General features: G+C 40.9%; 12 protein-coding genes across 12 annotated transcripts; 1 reads left to right on the top strand and 11 right to left on the bottom strand.

The window, feature by feature from the left end:
• Nucleotides 1-354: 354 nt before the first annotated feature.
• LSM04_001030 (Proteasome) lies at nt 355-1,011 on the bottom strand (the record flags this gene model as incomplete). Its single annotated transcript, XM_067339271.1, has 1 exon — nt 355-1,011. The coding sequence occupies one exon, from the start codon at nt 1,009-1,011 to the stop codon at nt 355-357; it is 657 nt and encodes a 218-aa protein (XP_067187716.1).
• A 302-nt stretch (nt 1,012-1,313) lies between these two features.
• LSM04_001871 (uncharacterized protein) lies at nt 1,314-1,553 on the bottom strand (the record flags this gene model as incomplete). Its single annotated transcript, XM_067339270.1, has 1 exon — nt 1,314-1,553. One exon carries the CDS (start codon nt 1,551-1,553, stop codon nt 1,314-1,316), a length of 240 nt encoding a protein of 79 aa, XP_067187760.1.
• A 34-nt stretch (nt 1,554-1,587) lies between these two features.
• Nucleotides 1,588-3,177, bottom strand: LSM04_001443 (uncharacterized protein; the record flags this gene model as incomplete). The annotated part of the gene is made up of 2 exons (XM_067339269.1): nt 1,588-3,028; nt 3,110-3,177. The coding sequence occupies 2 exons, from the start codon at nt 3,175-3,177 to the stop codon at nt 1,588-1,590; spliced, it is 1,509 nt and encodes a 502-aa protein (XP_067187731.1).
• Nucleotides 3,178-4,167: 990 nt separating this feature from the next.
• Nucleotides 4,168-4,593, bottom strand: LSM04_009766 (uncharacterized protein; the record flags this gene model as incomplete). The annotated part of the gene is made up of 1 exon (XM_067339268.1): nt 4,168-4,593. The coding sequence occupies one exon, from the start codon at nt 4,591-4,593 to the stop codon at nt 4,168-4,170; it is 426 nt and encodes a 141-aa protein (XP_067188092.1).
• A 417-nt stretch (nt 4,594-5,010) lies between these two features.
• Nucleotides 5,011-6,384, bottom strand: LSM04_002314 (Ribonuclease HII/HIII domain; the record flags this gene model as incomplete). Its single annotated transcript, XM_067339267.1, has 1 exon — nt 5,011-6,384. The coding sequence occupies one exon, from the start codon at nt 6,382-6,384 to the stop codon at nt 5,011-5,013; it is 1,374 nt and encodes a 457-aa protein (XP_067187780.1).
• A 483-nt stretch (nt 6,385-6,867) lies between these two features.
• On the bottom strand, nt 6,868-8,232 carry LSM04_008346 (uncharacterized protein; the record flags this gene model as incomplete). The annotated part of the gene is made up of 1 exon (XM_067339266.1): nt 6,868-8,232. One exon carries the CDS (start codon nt 8,230-8,232, stop codon nt 6,868-6,870), a length of 1,365 nt encoding a protein of 454 aa, XP_067188026.1.
• A 284-nt stretch (nt 8,233-8,516) lies between these two features.
• LSM04_002396 (uncharacterized protein) lies at nt 8,517-8,723 on the top strand (the record flags this gene model as incomplete). The annotated part of the gene is made up of 1 exon (XM_067339265.1): nt 8,517-8,723. The coding sequence occupies one exon, from the start codon at nt 8,517-8,519 to the stop codon at nt 8,721-8,723; it is 207 nt and encodes a 68-aa protein (XP_067187785.1).
• Nucleotides 8,724-9,742: 1,019 nt separating this feature from the next.
• On the bottom strand, nt 9,743-10,915 carry LSM04_002052 (uncharacterized protein; the record flags this gene model as incomplete). Its single annotated transcript, XM_067339264.1, has 1 exon — nt 9,743-10,915. The coding sequence occupies one exon, from the start codon at nt 10,913-10,915 to the stop codon at nt 9,743-9,745; it is 1,173 nt and encodes a 390-aa protein (XP_067187768.1).
• Nucleotides 10,916-11,399: 484 nt separating this feature from the next.
• Nucleotides 11,400-12,128, bottom strand: LSM04_000653 (Integral membrane protein EMC3/TMCO1-like; the record flags this gene model as incomplete). The annotated part of the gene is made up of 1 exon (XM_067339263.1): nt 11,400-12,128. One exon carries the CDS (start codon nt 12,126-12,128, stop codon nt 11,400-11,402), a length of 729 nt encoding a protein of 242 aa, XP_067187705.1.
• Nucleotides 12,129-12,558: 430 nt separating this feature from the next.
• Nucleotides 12,559-13,902, bottom strand: LSM04_005227 (Phosphatidylinositol-4-phosphate 5-kinase; the record flags this gene model as incomplete). Its single annotated transcript, XM_067339262.1, has 1 exon — nt 12,559-13,902. The coding sequence occupies one exon, from the start codon at nt 13,900-13,902 to the stop codon at nt 12,559-12,561; it is 1,344 nt and encodes a 447-aa protein (XP_067187893.1).
• A 460-nt stretch (nt 13,903-14,362) lies between these two features.
• LSM04_000101 (Pantoate-beta-alanine ligase) lies at nt 14,363-15,168 on the bottom strand (the record flags this gene model as incomplete). Its single annotated transcript, XM_067339260.1, has 2 exons — nt 14,363-14,720; nt 14,780-15,168. The coding sequence occupies 2 exons, from the start codon at nt 15,166-15,168 to the stop codon at nt 14,363-14,365; spliced, it is 747 nt and encodes a 248-aa protein (XP_067187687.1).
• Nucleotides 15,169-15,646: 478 nt separating this feature from the next.
• LSM04_005018 (GDSL lipase/esterase) lies at nt 15,647-17,338 on the bottom strand (the record flags this gene model as incomplete). Its single annotated transcript, XM_067339259.1, has 1 exon — nt 15,647-17,338. One exon carries the CDS (start codon nt 17,336-17,338, stop codon nt 15,647-15,649), a length of 1,692 nt encoding a protein of 563 aa, XP_067187878.1.
• Nucleotides 17,339-17,492: the final 154 nt, after the last annotated feature.

The following is a 17,492-nucleotide window of genomic DNA, read 5'->3' as shown; positions in this document are numbered from 1 at the left end:
AAGAGAGGATGGGTGATGCCATTCAGAGACATAAAGGAACCAGTGGAACCATCAAGAAAAAAAAAAAAACAAAGCACATTGTATTCTTTCATCCTTGTACTTGTTGTTGTCGTTGTTTTTGTTCCTGTTGTTTTTCCATCATTCCTTCTCTTTTCCTTTTATATTTTTCTCTTTTCTCTGCCTGCAAACAAGTGATAGAAGCTATATGGAAGGAAAACAACACCAACAACAATAAAAATAAAATAAAATAAGACTAGACGTAAAGAAAACACACACACACACGTACACACACATATGAACCCACAAACACAAGTATTGCTTCTCCCCTACATGTCAATGGTGAACATTACCCGCCTAATGAATGTTCTGCACCAGTTCGACACCGTCTGCCGTGACGGCTTTGCAGATAAACGTGTCGTTGCTGATCACCACACGGCGCCGCACTTCGTCACAGCAGCGCTGCATGAGATCGGCGCCCTCCTGCGCGGTCATGTCGGGGCGCCAGTGGCGGTCGAGGGCGGCGGTGACGAACGAGGCGCCGTAGCCGTGGCAGCCGTACGGCACCTCCTGCAGCGTGCCGAGATAGTCGAGATAATACAGCCGCGGCCCAACGCCATTTCCGCTCTCACTCTCACTTTCGCTGTCATTCGCATTATCTTTGCCTGCCTCGGGGGGCACATCGTAGCCGGCGAGAAGACTGTTCACGAGACACGCCCCATCGCGGCTGCGCAGTGACTCCGCAAGGGCATTTCGCATAAAAGACGCCACTGCGGCAGTCGTTATAGTACGCCCGTGCTCTCGCATTCGCTTTAGCGCCATATTGCATTTTATGTACTCCACAAAGTTTACCCGCGGCCCATTTTCCCCCGCACACGCCACAACTTTGTGGGAGTCCAGTTGCGTTACCTTGTCTTCATGGTCCGTGATCTTAATATAATAAAACGCATTGAGGCCGGCGGCCGCTACCAGAACAAAGTCCTTGCAGCGAAAGGCAATGGTTGTTTCAGACATGCCGTTGTATCGCAATTAACACAAGAATAATATAAACTAATCACAAAGAAAGAAAGGAGAGGAAATGAGGAAAAGTAATACATAAAGGCAGCGATAATAATAATAATAATTAAATAATAAGACTCGTGTACCTTCTTAGGTGAAGGGAAAAAACTAACCTGCATACATCTGGGGAAACTAATGTGAAAAAACATCAAGCAAAGTAAAACAAAGCGAAAAAAAAAGACTACAGGAACCTCCTCGTATTTTGTTTCCCTCCTGTAATGATGAGAAATATCCCAATAAATTAACTTCAGTTGTCATTACTCAGTCAATACGGTGGTAGGTTTTACCCATTGACTCATGTCAGCAGCGTCATGATAGTAATAAGCAACACCATCATCACCTACGCACCTTGTAAAATTACCTTGTTTAGTCAACTCCGGCTGTATCCACAACAAGAGCTCCACTTCACTTACCGTATAGAGATAAAGCATAAGGTCTACCACTGCAGACAAATGTGGTGCATGAACTTCTGTAACACGAAGAAAGCGTTTTCGCATAGGATGTGAGATCACACGATAGGTCTAACAAAGTTCATCTGCAGCACCTTGCACAGATCCACACTGTACTATTAATTTGTAAAGGAAATCTTTCACACCCTCTAGAGTCTAATGATATCCTTCTTTTGCTAGTAACATACACCGTGACACAAAAAACAAAAATATTATATGTATCATTATGAATCATAGATTTTAATACTCCATCTTCACCTAACTGAAGGTATTTGTTTGTAGATATCGAGACCGTCAAAGATTTTGCTTGCTTTAAGTCTGATTCATCTTGCCGTACAATTTTTTCTTGAATTGGAGAAAGGTTTCCATCTGATTTATCGTTTGTATCTACTATTTCACAAGATGATGCAAGAATTACGCTCAGTTTCTGATGCAGGGTTTCAAGGTAACGACACATATTTAGCTGTGTCACGTGAAGTGCGTCTAGCGTTGTCTTTACACTAACTTCATGCAAATCAGTTGAGGCATACAATTCCAGGTTTTGATACTCCCCAATTAATTCTTTAAGAAGAAGCTGTTGTTTTTCCATGGCATGATTTAACTCCTTGATCTTTGTCACCGCAGGTGATATTATAGGCAATGGTTTCAGTTCACCTAGCTTCCAAGCCTCACTGTGGATAAAACGAAGTGCATAAACTATATATTCTCGGAAATGTGCGAGAAAGGTCTCAGCATGATCATTATTAAGATCCCTTTGTTTTTGAAGTTCTTCTAATCCTGCATTATACATTTCTTTCACGGGTTCTAGCAATCTTTGTAACTCTGTCCGCACATTTAGTAGTATCTCCTCTGCATTTGGAGTTTTTCCATTAGAATCTTCTTCTTCCTCACTCTTCCTTTTTAGGCTTAAATCCCTTAACATATTAGACTCTTTTTCTAAAATCACCTGAAGATTTTCCCGCAACCGCGCGTAAAGTAATCCAGTGGTAGAATCATACTCTTCATCAGTCGCATATCGACCCTTTTGCTCTAGTGCTTCCAAACGCTTAATTTCTCCACTATATAAAGAAAATAAAAACTTTTGGTAAAGTTCTTTGATCATAGTCGCATATTCCTCCTCCAAGCTCTGCCTGTACTTTTGTTCCTCTGACTCCATTTCCACTGTTGTACGCTGTGTATAAATCATGTGAGCGAACAAGCGGTGTACCTCACCCTCTATTGTATTTCGTGCCTCCTGCTCCTGCTCACTCAACTCCTTGGTGTCAGCCTTATTTAAGTGTGAACTCAATTCTGCGATAAACCGCTTAACATCACTACCATCATCCGCGATGCCTGTGAGTCCATTCTTCTTTCGCCACTCCTCAAGAGAGGATTGAAACACACGTTCCCGCTCCTGCTGTACAAGCGAGGGTGCCGCACGTACCCACAACACCGTGCCGTCCCGTATTCGCTCCTTCTGCGGCCAAGTTGCCATATCCAACGGGATTGTTGGGCGGCAGCAGCTTGGCGGCCGTCCCTCCGTTCTGTACAGAGTGAGGCCACCCCACTTCTCCAGACCGAGCTTGGAGACCAGCAGCGGAATACACATCGTGAAGGTTTTCTACGGCGGCATCGCAAGGGCAATGCGATCCTCCCACGACCATTCATCCCCAACAAGACGCAGCACTAACATTGGCACTTCAGCAAAAAAAAAAGGCAAATAAATGAAAATTTTCATTACATTTATAATAACAGTGAATAGAAAAACCAATCAGAACTCGTTGTAGACATTTAAAAAAAAAGTAAGATCAGGAAAGCCTCCGTATATATATATATATATATATATATATATATATATATATATATATATACGTGTATATCTGTGTGCGTGCCTGCTATTTATCAAAGACCAAGCTGGAACGAGGGGTCAAGAGTAAACGAAATGGGGCAGAAAACACACACACACACAGAAAAAAAAAATCAGAGAGACATTGGATTAGCATTGTGTTTGAATTCAATGAGAGTCTTTCAACAGACCTCAAAGTAAAGATTTTTCATCCAAAAAGACCATGAGACTTATTGACGATAAATAGAATAATAAAAACAGATCAAGTGTAACAGTGGCACATCAAACCGATAAATATGATGAAATATATACCTGAAATGGGAGTCAACAGTGATTCTATTGAGTACACCACTGACCCCTTTTGAACCCTCTGGGGGTGAGAAAAAGAGTTTAGCCCGTTTATCACATCCCCACTCAAGAAACTCCCTTAGCGGTACAGCACACTCTGCATCGTCCTGGAAGCTTATCTTGAATAGCACTCGGGAAGAGAATATAAACCCATAAAATTCATTTGGAATTACAGGTTTACCACGATTCTTCTCTCTCATTTTCTTTCTTTTTCATTTCCTCATTCTCTTTTCTCTCTAGGAAAATAGCGCAAAATCTCTGGAGTCAATAAGTTCTAATAAACCTCGGTAATGTAAAGTACTCATGGATATTTTAAAATAACCCAGATATATTACATACCGAAAAAAAAAAAGACTATGAAAGATAAATTAAACATATACCCACGTACACATTTCCAACAAGGGAAAAAAAATATATATATACATGAATGCATAGATAGATAGATATAGCCATGGATTTCTTATTTATATACTAAGGTAACAGCAAAGGTCAGTTAGAAGTTAGTCCTGAGTCATTCCGGTTATTTCCACGAATTACTTGTATCATACGCTCCCTCAAGGAGCAGATCTCCTCCTCTGTTTGAAGCTTTAAGACCTGCAGTCCAACCTCAGTATGAGAGAGTCGTTGCAACTCCTCCTGCAACGAGGTGATGTCTGAAGATTTTAATGTGTGCATGATGCAATCAGTGAGTTCTGTACACCTTTCGTTAGCAACGAACAACTGTCTTGCAATGTGTGCCTTTTCTTGATTTAACTTTGCATGGATTTCTTGAAACTGAAACTCTTCTTTTTCGTGACATTTTTGTAGATCACTTATAGATTGCTCAAGGTTCGCTAGCTTTGTTGATAACAGTGCGAGGGATTCATCACCTGGGAAGTTCAACTGAGAAACGTTACGCGTAGAGATATTCTCCATTACGATTAACACCTTTCTAGAAGCATTTAAACTACTTCCTTCTTTTTTTTCCTTTGCTTTTGCAGAATCTGGAGAGTATGTAAAGCGGTGAAATAATTAAAAAAAATAGAATTGGTTGTGAGGGGGTCTCCAGAGAAGTGCTTTCAGCTACCATAACGGTACAAAATAAGGGGGGAAAAAATACAAAAAGAAAAAAATACGACACAACCACCACCCACTAGCGCCATTTGATAGGTAAATATCATGTCTATTTTTACTCTTTTTTTCTTTCAGTCGTTACTTTCAATTTCTTAACGCCTCTGCAGTGTTTGCGTGTGTGGTCAACTTGTAAAAAATTTCTTTTCTTTCTTCTTTTTTGCGTATGTGTATATGTATGTGTCTTTCAACCCCTGCATCTATCTATACGGGAATTTTTCCTTATAATTGGGATCCCCGCGCCTTACGCCTTAACTGCTTCTCAATCGCAGTAGCGCAGGGTTTATACGACTTTCGGTGGATCGATGACACCCCGTGTCGCTGCACAGCACGCATGTGGTACTCTACTGGGTATCCCTTGTTCACTGCAAACTGATACTTGGGAAAGAGTGTATCTAAGTAATTCATAATTTCATCACGTGCTACTTTTGCCAGACAAGATGCTGCTGCTATGGTCAGACTACGTTTATCACCTTCTATTATAGGTAACACAAGACCACCTATGCGCATGTCTGATAAAACGTTTACAGTCTCCTCAGGGGCACTGTTTCCATCTACTAATACTAGAGGTGGTTGAACAGCACTCATATCGAGGAACTCATTGGCATCATCATCCAATTCAATGTTTGATGGTACTTGATAACGTTTCAGATGATCATGGGATACGGCAATGCAATAGCGTGTCAAAAGATATTGGGCAATGGAACAATGTTTCGGTCGCGGTGCCTTTTCAAAAGAGAAACGTGTATCGCTTAACATTCGCCAAACAGCAAGGCATGAACGATGTAATGTATGCATAGAAGCCGTAAATATATTGAAAACATCAATGTACGTATGATTAGCTATACCAATAGACCACAAATACAGATAATTACCATAAACATTACCACCATGATATGAAATCAAATACGGTGTCTGCATTGAAAGAAGTTTCTTAAATGACAATTTTTGCAGTCTTGCATGCGAGGAGGACCTTTTCGTCAAGGCATTATCAGGGGCTGAATCACCAGCTACATGATGAACTACAAATGATTTATCCGCCACCAAGTCAAATAAACTTTGATACCCTGTGATATTTTCAAACACTACATTTCGCTGTGGCTCTGAAAGAGACTTACTATCAAATATCTGAAATTGCTCCTTATCATTATAGAGTCCGTGCAGATCATTGTTAAAGCTGGAGAGAGGAATACGACAGACGGCGGCACCCACCACCGGCCCGGCGAGTGGACCACGGCCCGCCTCATCGCAGCCAATCGTGAGATGTGTCTCCTTCACACTGCGGCGCAGCACTACACCGTGTCGTCGTACACGCGCTGCCGCAGCCGCTATCCGTTGTTGTTGTTGTTGAAGCTGATGCTGATGTTGATGTCGTTGTAATTGCAGTTCTTGTTGTTGTGCCCGCACAGCAGGGGGCGGGGGCAGGAGCCCGTCCACGAATAATTGGTAGCCAACCATGTCGAGTGTGCCATCAAGCGTTGGGGCACCGTCTACGGTGTGGCGCGGGGGCAACTGTAATTCCCGCAGCGCAAGCTGCCCAGTGCGAAGTACCGGGGAAAGACGAAAAGCAAAAGCACACGCACACGCACACGTCATTATATATATATATATATATATATATATAGGTAAAGGTAAAGGTAAAGAGACACAGAGGGTGAGGAAAGAGAAAATGGTTTTCCTCGTACTGTCCCTTTCTTCACGCACACTCGCACACGCAGTGACTTACACAACGTGCATGCATGTATAAATAGAAATACATGTAATACAAAGGAGAAGAGAGCAGAGAAAAGGGTTAAAAAAAGGAAAAGAAAAACAGAGCAAAATGAATGACTAGTAGTGAAACAAGAAAAAAAAACCTCATATAATCAAAACAATTTAATCAAATAAAAAACATAACTCTTAAATCCCAAAAATTTTCTCCTCTTTTTTTTTCATGCAAATGTATTTTTTTTTTTTTTTTTTGGTAAGGAACACCTTCATTTTGTTTTTTTGTTTCGTTTCTTCTTTCGGGAGTGGACTGGAGAGGAGGGGAAAAAAGAGGGGGTTTACACTCTTTTTTCTGATACTTCCCATGATCCATCACAGTCTGAGAAAAGAATGCTTGCTGTCACCGCCTCCATCGAGACGGTCTCTCGTCTTTAGCAAGTGTGGAACAACTTTGTATGGATCACTGGCAATGTATGTGCTTCCAAAGTATTCCAGTGCTCCTGTATCAGCACGGGGATCAAATGCGCTTCCTCTGTCAATCACACGCATGAAAGCAGGAACATCGTCCAAATTATAGTCGCCTGATTTGCCAAACGGAGGATAAGAAATAAAAAAACTAAGAGAGTTCACATCAACAGCATCACGAAGTGTAATCAAGACAATAGCAATAGCACGGGCAAATGAGGGACTTTCAGGATTTCTACAAAGCACTAAGATTTCTTTCTCTTTGCGTGGGCAAAGATTAGATAGTATCACACTGTCACCAACTGGTACTGACAAACCAATCATTTTATGCAAAAGTACAATATCATTCCAATAACTAGATTTATTATTTTTCGAGTATAAAGCAGCTGCACGAAGAAGTTGTTCTGTACCAGAGAAATAACGATCTTTCGTTAATGCCATCTGTAAATGTAAGTGAATTTGTGATGCTGAAGCCTTTTTGCCAATGTCACAAATAATATTGGGATAAATGTGAAGAGGATCTTCGCTATGAACCTTCTTAAACCACTTGTGTGAGACAGTGATTATATCGGCGATAACCTTTTCATCAAAATCTAGGGGATTGTGGGCATTAGTTATGATAAGACCATGCCATTTACTTAATTTGGCAATATTAGATGCAGTGTATGAATAATTTCCTATTATTCGACCAAATACATCTTCTGCAGTCCGTTGTTTACTACAAAAATCACATTTATCCGCTCCACTTCCTTCTGTGTATAACTTCTTCACGGCGAGCCTCTCCCCTATATTTGAACCAGCGTTACCTCCACCAGGTCTAAAACTTCGAATATTGTTAAACACCGCGTTCTCGCTAGTGACACGATTCCAGACCTCAATAATGCGCTGTGTTTCGATGGCCTGCAACAACTTTCTCTTTGTGCCTCCGTAAGCAGAGAACATCGCTGTTGCCTTTCTTTGAAAAGAGGCGGGAACAGACATCCGCGCTGCTTCGCTGCGAACATCGTAGACCGTCGCAAGTGCATCCCGTACATCTTGGCGCTTTGACAACACATCATACAGAAACTCCATAGAGTCAATTCGTTCATCAACACGCACACTCGCGAGATCCGGCACGGAGGAAAGCACCAATGGCGTGGAGAGAAGAAAACAAAGAATAAGTAATGTGCAGAAAATCACAAGAACACATAGATGCCCATGACGTGTGCGTGATAATACAGAGGAGTGCCAACGGAGAAGTCTCCGGAAACTTGGCTTTGCAAGCTCTATCATCTTTGGCAGACCAGAAAAAAGAGGTAAAAAAAAAAACAGGAATTGGAAGAATGAGAGAAAAATAAAATAAAAAACACGTTCAATACACAAAAAAGGGTAGAAAAACAGAAAAATGAGAGATTTCAGATTCAGAAAACACAAATAGTAAATATTATATATATATATATATATATATATACCAATGCATTCACTTTAATTGCAGAAAGTATCTTTTTTTTTCGCTTCCCTGCCTTAATACGTGATTGAGAAAATGATAATAATAATAAAAAAGGCATATCACTTGTATGCTTACCAAGATCAAGGTACTACAGAGCCTTCGGACGTTTGTCCGAAGCGAGAACCCTAAATCGGCGTTTGATGGTGATGCGATGGCGGCTGTACTTGTCATCCGGGCTAAACCGTGCGGGGTGTGCGCTGAGTGTCGGCTTTCCCTCAGGGTCCATCTTTTTCAGCGTGTATTGACGCTTGCCATCCACGACATAAACTTGTAAATGCATCAGATTGAATGTGTAAACTTTTCTCGCCTTATTTTTCTCTCTTTCTTTCTTTCGTGGATGTATCTTCCACTCCTATTGTTGACAATACTCTTGTTATTTTAAAGGTCAATAAAGTTGCAAAAAAGAAAAATAAAAATAAAAATATTTCAAAGAAAGGGGAAAAAATGTAACTCCCAAAATTAAAAACTAAAGAACCATTCGGATGATAAGCGATAAGTGATACCAAAAACTCAAAAAAAAAAAACAGTTAAGTAGAGAAAATAAATGTGTACATAAATGAATAAAAACGTATATATAGAAAATTTATCTATACACTATTTCACTTCCATGTGTCTTTCCGTGAACACGCCAAAAGAGAATATTCTTTTGCCAGCAGTGTTATTATCACACGCAACACGTACCAATCGATAGAGCTGCAAAATAAACACTACGACACAAGAACACGAAAAAAAAGGCAAAAAAAAAGATCCAGGAACGGAGCATCTAAAATTTCTTACTACAAACTTAACCAATACCTTGCGATGGCAATACGAGATAAAAAAAAGCTTTGTGCAATCGAATGCTTACCAATAGATTGATAATCAAATAAAAAAGCGAGTCAAAAACAAAATATAACATGACGTTGTCGTTTTTACAAAAAAAAAAACCGCAACACGTGTTACATACTTTTCTTTTTCTCCTCTCCCGTTTGCATCAAAAAAAAGGGATTATCTCAATAATACTGATATTTTTGATAGCATTCGTTCCAAGATTATAAAGAAGTAAAAAAAACTCCAAGGGGAACGCAAAAGGAGTAAGAAAAAGAAATATGATGTCAATCACTCTTCTTTCTATTTCTTTCTTCCTTTGATTCTCGTAGCATAATCTTTATTGTGTGCTGTGGGAAGGAGGAAGGAGGGTGAAGACGGGGGGAGTGGGAATAGGGAAAGAGGGAAGATAACTATATCAATCATTATACCCCATAACCCGCCCGGTAAATAAATGTATACATATACATTTAAAGATTTAGCAATCTAGTAAGATGATATGACTCTTGACCGTTCAGATAAATGCTCTCGCAATAATTTAGAATTGCGTAACACGCTGGTAATGTAACACACATTGTCAAGGACAGCATAAAAAGTTGGGAGAGGTAGAAAAGCCGTAATCCGTGGCTTCTGTAGTTGTAGTGATTGTTTTGTTTGTCGTTTTCGTTGCCGTTGGTGTTGCTCTTCTTCCTCTTCCTCCTCTTGTGACGGTGGGGGTTGAAGAGAGCGTTGGATGTGGCTGTACAGGGCGGCCCGCAGTTCGCGGCGGAGCAGTGGCTCCGGCAGGCGGCAGGCGGAGTTCAAGTCGGCGGCGTCTCCCCCTCCCAGTCCCCCGTGGGTGGCGGCCCGTCGCCAGTACGACTCCTCGACGGTCGCCCGCAGCCGGCGGTAGTTGAGCTCCACGCGGGCGTCAATGGCCGTCATGTGGCGGCGGAAGAGCCGTTGGGCCGCGATGAGTTTTTGCCTCCAGCGGCGGAACTCCGCCAGCGGCACCACCCGCTCCCCGCGGAGAAAAGAGAGGATGACATCCACCGCCAAATCCCGCACTCGACTCGGGCGTCGCGGCGGTTCAGCAGAAGAAACGGATCGAGAAACCACAACAGGTTGGATGAGGCGGTGTTTCAGGTGCAAGAAAAAACGCCAACGGGGAAGAAATAAATTCCGCAGCGTTTCAAGCGCAGACTCCTCCGCCGTATCATTCCTATCTACCTTTGCCACTTTTTTTTTACTCAAACTCACAAGAAAAATATCGTCGCTCATTTTCTTTGTAGTGATATCACGGTTTACACCATGCATTTCCTTCACCTCATTCACTTCATCCACGTCGTTGGTATGACTCTCATGTGCCAGTTTTGAGCGAAGGCAACTAATTGAGGGCAACATAAGCACATCTCGGCGAAGGGAGTCTTTCCACTGAATTACACTCCCTGGTTTTTGCACCACACGTGCTGCAACTTTCCCATTGAAAAGATTAGATGGTGCAGTAGATTTATGATTCAGAAGTGGTAGAAGCAAGGAGGCGGATTCACTTATGTCTGAAGGGCTTCTGCGAGAAGACGAATTGGTCCCCGCAAAATCATGAGTGTGTTTCATTTTTCCCAATTCATCCTCATTGTGCCCACTGGCAATGTACCGGCGAATTCTCCGCCTCTCTTCCATTTACTTCACGCTTTCTCTACGTGAAGGTTAGTCAAAGAAAAAAAAAAGAAAAAAAACAAGGAAATAAATGGGAATAAATTAATATACAAACTGTTTTTTTTTTTTGTTTCTTTATTAAGAAGGAAACTCACATACAGACACAGAGTGAGAGAGAAAAAAACGAACACATTTTACTGAAGAAAATGATCAGATAGAGGGTAGGAAAAAGAGTTCATTAAGAATAAAAAGTCGTTAAGAGGGTTCACAGGATTTCTATACCTCTTTCACATGTTTCCTTTTCGTTTGTTTGTTTGTTTTCTATATATAATTGGTTTCCCTTTTTTTTTGTGTATCCCTACCGTCTCTCGTTGTGTCCTCTTCTTTGGATCCTTCCTCGTATATCACTCTTCCTTTTTCGTACCTTAAATGTGAGCAACCGTAATGGAACCCAACCACTTTTCTGAGATAACCCACCTTGCTGTAAAGAATTTTTTTGCATACAGCGCTAATTTCCTTGCAGAAGCAACTTTGGGGCATTTTCATATGACCATTTATGTCGATTCTGTTCAAACTCCAGTTCCTCTGAAAGGGATTTGAAAACTTTCGCATAATCTACCGGCTGCTGCGGTCCACCCCCTGTCATTTGGCTCATCATCATGGCTTGATCACTGCTACCAACATCACTACCCAGTAACAGCTGTAAAATACCATTTGAACCGAACATAATAAGGAAGTACATACTGAGAGATGTTACGTAGTTACAATCAAGGTCATCAATATCTACACCACGTTGCATCATACCTCGAAATCTTGGTGCCAGACCAAATGGAAACTTAGCCACAACAAATCCAGAAAAAAAGTAAGAAACAAGCATCATCATACCCATATTTGGCACCATCATGAGAATATTGTTCTTCATCATTTCCCCCATCACAGAAGGATCTTGCATCATCTCCATAGGGTTTATTTCAACTTTTTTCTGTAGTGGACCTTGTCGTAAAGCCTCAGTGCGTTGACGAAAGGCCTCTGCCGGAAGTTTCTTTCCTTCAACCGTCAAAAGCCGAGCATAATTGGTAGTGTTAACGCAACAAATTCGCTCCACCTTTGGCTGTGGACTAGAGCTCATAAGAAGACCGGCGTAATGGCGAAGCACGCCAACAAAAATGACAATGGCTATAAGTGGGAGAAGTACCCAGTCCCGTATCTCAGGATCCAACAGGATGTTTTGCGTCATCGCAAACACCGCAACTTGTATTGCTCTAGTCTTTCGTTTTTTGTTTTCCTTTTCCAACCCTATATATCACAAATATGAAGAAAAAGAAAAATAAAACAGACATTTATGCTTCAAAAATTAATAACAATAACAATAACAATAATAATAGGGTCAGTACTTAAAATCACCTATCAGATAATTATGTATAAATATATTCCCAATTGCGCTCCCGATAAGCGTTTTTTTTTTTTTTTGTTGTTGTTGTTCTTGTGGTTTTTTTTTCCCCCTTTTGCTCTACCTCACTCACTCACTCTCCCTCTCTCTTCCCCTCTGTTTTTTTTTATTTCCTCTCTTTTTCTTTTCCCCCAGTAGAGACCTTTTCTTTTGTCATAAATCATTTTTCAAACTCTTCATGCTCTTTCCTTTGTTTGTTTCTCCTTTTTTCTTTCCTTCAGGGAATACTGGGAGTGTCATCCATATTTACTTCGGGGAATATAATCTTAGTAAATCTTACTATGCGATCACGGTACTCCTGAGGTGGAATAGTGGACAATGTATCAGACTTCCACAAAAAGGACTTGCAAAAGTTTGCTGTCTTTTTTTTCCATGTGTATGTTGTTAGCATGTCAATAATGCCAATATAATATACCTCTTGATCATAAAGGCTACTAATACCATCAGCAAACATGAGCGACTTAGAACCCTGTGGTAATGAAGAACTAGGTCGAACCTCCGTACGGTCTGCTTCACGTTCACTACCTATCGGATAGGTCATACGCATACTGCGTATGTGCTTACCGGAACGTGATACTTTCGTTTCATTGTAAGCCACACCTATGAGAAGGGAGTAATCCATTAGCCCTGCACTAGCAAGGAAATCATAGTCCCGTACAAGAACATGAATTAATTTATCTCTCGTAAACTTTTCAAGCCAGAAGAGACGCGTAAGATCCTTATCCTTCCTCGTTTGTAGTTTATCCTTGTCCGCGGCCTCCACTAGAACCACACCTCCTTCCATTGCATCAATAAATCCAGGGAGTTCTAATGTCTCACGGGGAGTGTCAATGATATACGGGTTCGGTTCATATGGGTGACGAATGAGTTTTGGAAAAAGTAAAAACTTCCCTGGTTTTGGCTTGCGTCCCTTTAAGTCCCATTTCTCGTTAAGTGTATGACATGGTCCAAATACGTCATCGAAGCAGAGAATATACCCCACCTCACTACCTACCTCCACACGAAGAAGCATGGAAAAACGCATCAGTAGTGTATCCTCATTACGAGCAATGTGCTCCGTATATTGACGCAAAAAACCCAGTAGAATATCTACTTCTCCTTTAGCAATTGTTTTGCACATTAAGTACATAGACTTAGATTTAAGAAAAAGTGCCATGGAGCGACCCTCACCCATCTCCAACCCCAGACGTTCCTCAGGCAATGTCCATTCATCTGCGAAAACCTCTTCTTGAACACCGCCTAATTGTCTTAAGAAGCGAAATACCTCCGGAGCGTACTCATATACTGTTACTTCCTCCATATGACCCACACTATTTGGTACCTTAAATTTCAAAACCCGGGTTTCACCGTATTTTCTATCATCCATCTGTTCAAGGGATTGATTAACAGAAGTTACGGTACGTCGTACTATTCCAGTATCTTCATTTTTTTCAGTTTTCAGACGGTCACGATGACTCTTAAGCTGGGCAGCAGCAGCGGCAGCCAGAGCTCCAGCGACTTGCCTTCCAGATAGACCGCGCCCACTCGTGGCTGCGCCACCTATGGTTTGGCATACTCCCATCTGGGAAAGTAATAGATATATGTTTGCCATACACATAGAAAGAGAAATTTAAAAATAAAAACAGAGGTGGTGTATTTGTATGTACTTCTGTTCACCATTTTGATCATCCCATTTAGGTTAGAACAGACCAGAGATAAACATTTTTTTCCCCCATTCGGCGCCTTATCAGAAGGCAGGACAGCAACACAGAAACTAACACACATATACGCATACACACACAAAAAAAATAATAATAATTTTTTTTAATTTAAAAAAATAGACAAATAAACATGTCAGAGAGGAAACATCAAACCCTTTCTATTTCCTATTCCCCCCCCCCCCCCCCCCCACCACCACACACACACACAAACATACATATAGACACAGACACCGAATTAGCCCAAAAAATAAAATAAGAAATAAAGGAATTCCACAACCAAAATGTATGAAGAAAAAAGTTTACTCCCACAGCCATACCGTATCATTCAATAAGAACATTGTCTAGTAGTCGGGTAGACCCAAATGCATACGCCACTGCAATGAGAACCGATTCCGTACAATCTACTACAGGCTGCAAGGTATCACCTGAGAGCACCTCAACGTAATCCATCTTAACACCAAGGGAATCAATTGCAGCACATATCTCGTCACGTACCACATTAGCATTCACTTTACGGTCAGCGAGCACCCGAGACTCTGCCGCAGCAAGTGCAGCATAAAACCCTGAAGCTTTTTCACGATCACTTGATGAAAGAAAACGATTCATTGAGCTCATTGCAAGTCCATCGGACTCACGTACTGTTGGTGCCACAACAATTTTAGTAGGAAAATTAAGATCCCTCACCATGCGACGGATGATAAGAGACTGTTGCGCATCCTTTTGTCCAAAGGAAGCGACATCAGGCAACGTAATGTAAAGAGTTTTGTAACAACAGTACATACACCTCGGAAGTGTCCCGGTCTAGATTTGTCACATAGAACTGTTGACAGTACCGCCTCATCAACCCGCCCGGAGGAATCGGTTGCGTACGTAGCAGACGTCTCCGGCCAAAATATGAATACATCAGGAGCAACAGCAGACACCATTCCCACATCATCATCAAAAGTACGTGGAAACTTTGCAAAGTCCTCACCGGCTCCGAACTGTGTGGGGTTCACAAATATGGAAACAATAACGACATCGGCACTCTTCAATGCTGCAGAGACAAGCGAAATGTGTCCGGCATGCAGATTTCCCATTGTAGGAACAAGCGCAATACGCCTCCCTTGTGCACGGAGTGAGAGCATCTCACGTTGTAACTCATACGGATCACGAAAGACACGCGTTACCGCAGTGTAAATCGCCTTTTTTTCTTTCTTTATTGCTATTATTATTCTGTCTTTCCTATTCTCCTTCGTCGTTCTCAACAGATCCAAATAGGATTCCTCGTAGCACCTACCTTCTCTCTTAAGAGAAACCACAAGAAAAAAAAGAATTCATAGAATATCAAGTAATTGTTACTCAGTTCAAGATATGATGCAGTGAGAGAAAGAAAAAAAAAATCATATGACGCAGATAACGGAACAACATGAGATACATGATGGTATGGTGTCATTGATCACATTAAATAAGAAAATAAAATCCGTTCAATAAATATTGGGGGAAAGGAAGAAAAAAAAAAGGAGTTCCCAAGGAATAAAAATAACTCGCCTTGGTTAGAATCACTAGAAGCAAAGAAAAAAAAAAGTAAGGGGGAAAAAAAAACATTCTTTCAGCAAAAAGAAACTAGTATCCACCCTGATCCCCAAAGTGCTTCTTAATTTCATTGTTAAAGGGGTTAACCGGTGGTACAACCCCAAGTTCAAGGGTCTTGTTGAAAAGATATTCTCCCAACAAAGCAGCTCCGTGTTGAGAAGGATGGAAACCATCAACAGGTTCAATTAGTTCCCACAGAGGACCATCAAATAAACTCATTGCTCCCGCAATAACATCATCAAAGGCATGAACTTGAATGTTGGTAAATTTTTTTACTGATTCATTTAGAATACGAGGAATTTGAGCATTTAATAACTGAGCCGCAGTCCACGTTGCATTACGTACTGTTTCATTGGTATTCAACCATCCCCAACAAGGAGAGACATCAACACAATTCAGAAAATCATAAAAATTTGCATACGTCACATCATTATGAAGACTTCCTATAGGATGTGTACGATTGTGCATTACATCATACAAAATACGTCCATCTGAGAGAGGTGAAATAAATACATGACTTCCATTGGGTAGACGGGCATCAGCTTTTTCCAATGCAGATATAATATTATTATAATACCATTCTGGAGTGGTAGTTGCGTCAGGACCATCACAGACATCATTCCCTAACATGGATATATATAAAAACGCCGGTTTTACTGCCTCTAACCGATTTCTCATCACAGAATCCATGATAGAAGAAAGCATTGACGTTTTGGCCCCATTAACTCCCAAATTCTGGTAATCTCTGTGGTTACATTTATTTCGTTTCAACAATTCACTGTACACAGAAACCATATTCCCTTCTCGATTTGGTTTGTACACTGAAACATTGGCAAAACCTGTTATACTTGATAGCATCGGCCAATCGAACTCATTTTCAAGAATGGCAGAAAAATTTAAAAATACTTCACGTGAAAGTTCACGTACTGTTACGAATTTGCTTGGAATACCAAAATGTGCTGTTACGCTGTCTCCAACTGCAATAACACCCATTGAACCAGTATAGCGACACCACATCTCTTCATACGTTTTCCCTGTTACTTGGTCCACACCATAAATACCGTTGCAATTTTCGTCCTTTAAATCATCTAATGTATCACGCCCCGGATAAGCGGTAGAATCTTTATCATTACAGTCACGGCCTCGCCAGTTATTTCCACGCTTCGTAGGATGGGTTGAAAAAGCATCACCATCTCTATCATAATATGGTTTTTGAGAATCTTCACTACCACAGATATTCGGTAAAAAGTTGCAAACGTTAACTATTCTAGTATCACTTAGTTGGTATTTTATACGAAGTGAATCCACCAAGAGTAAGTCTCCTTTCCTTGGAAAAAGATGACATTCGGTATTTTTGCAGTAGGAAAGAGTATTACAAATAGCATCAGCGGTATAGTTTTTATCAATAAGTGGAAGTGCACGATCAAACAAAATACTGCTGGCAAGTAAACATAAAAGAGAGTCCTTACCTTGGAAAAACCCACAAAACATACCACGCGCTTTCTTGGCAGAAATATTATGTAATTCTTTTAGTTGAGATATAAGTCCAGCAATAAAAGTACAGACAACACAGCCCCATTTTGCCTCATTTTTACCTATAGGAATTAATGAATACGTTGTACCATCAGTAACAATTAGCTTGGCATCTCCCAGTGAAACTGAGCTCAGCAAAAGAATAACAACAAGGACAATTATGCAGCAAAGCACACTACTCTGTCTCATTTTCACTAATACTTTAAGAGAGAGGTAAGGTACCTACGTCAAAGGAAGAATCGTAAAACGACTAGAAAACACAGAAGACCTCTAGCTTAGAAACAATACGACAAAAAAAACAATTTAATATAAAAAAAAAGAGGGAAGAGGTGAAAGTCAATCG

The sequence above is a fragment of the Trypanosoma melophagium genome (genome assembly GCF_022059095.1).
Source record: "Trypanosoma melophagium isolate St. Kilda chromosome Unknown ctg4segment1, whole genome shotgun sequence".
NCBI lineage: Eukaryota > Euglenozoa > Kinetoplastea > Trypanosomatida > Trypanosomatidae > Trypanosoma > Trypanosoma melophagium.
Note: the sequence above shows the minus strand (reverse complement) of the source record. Positions and strands in the feature narration are given on the sequence as shown.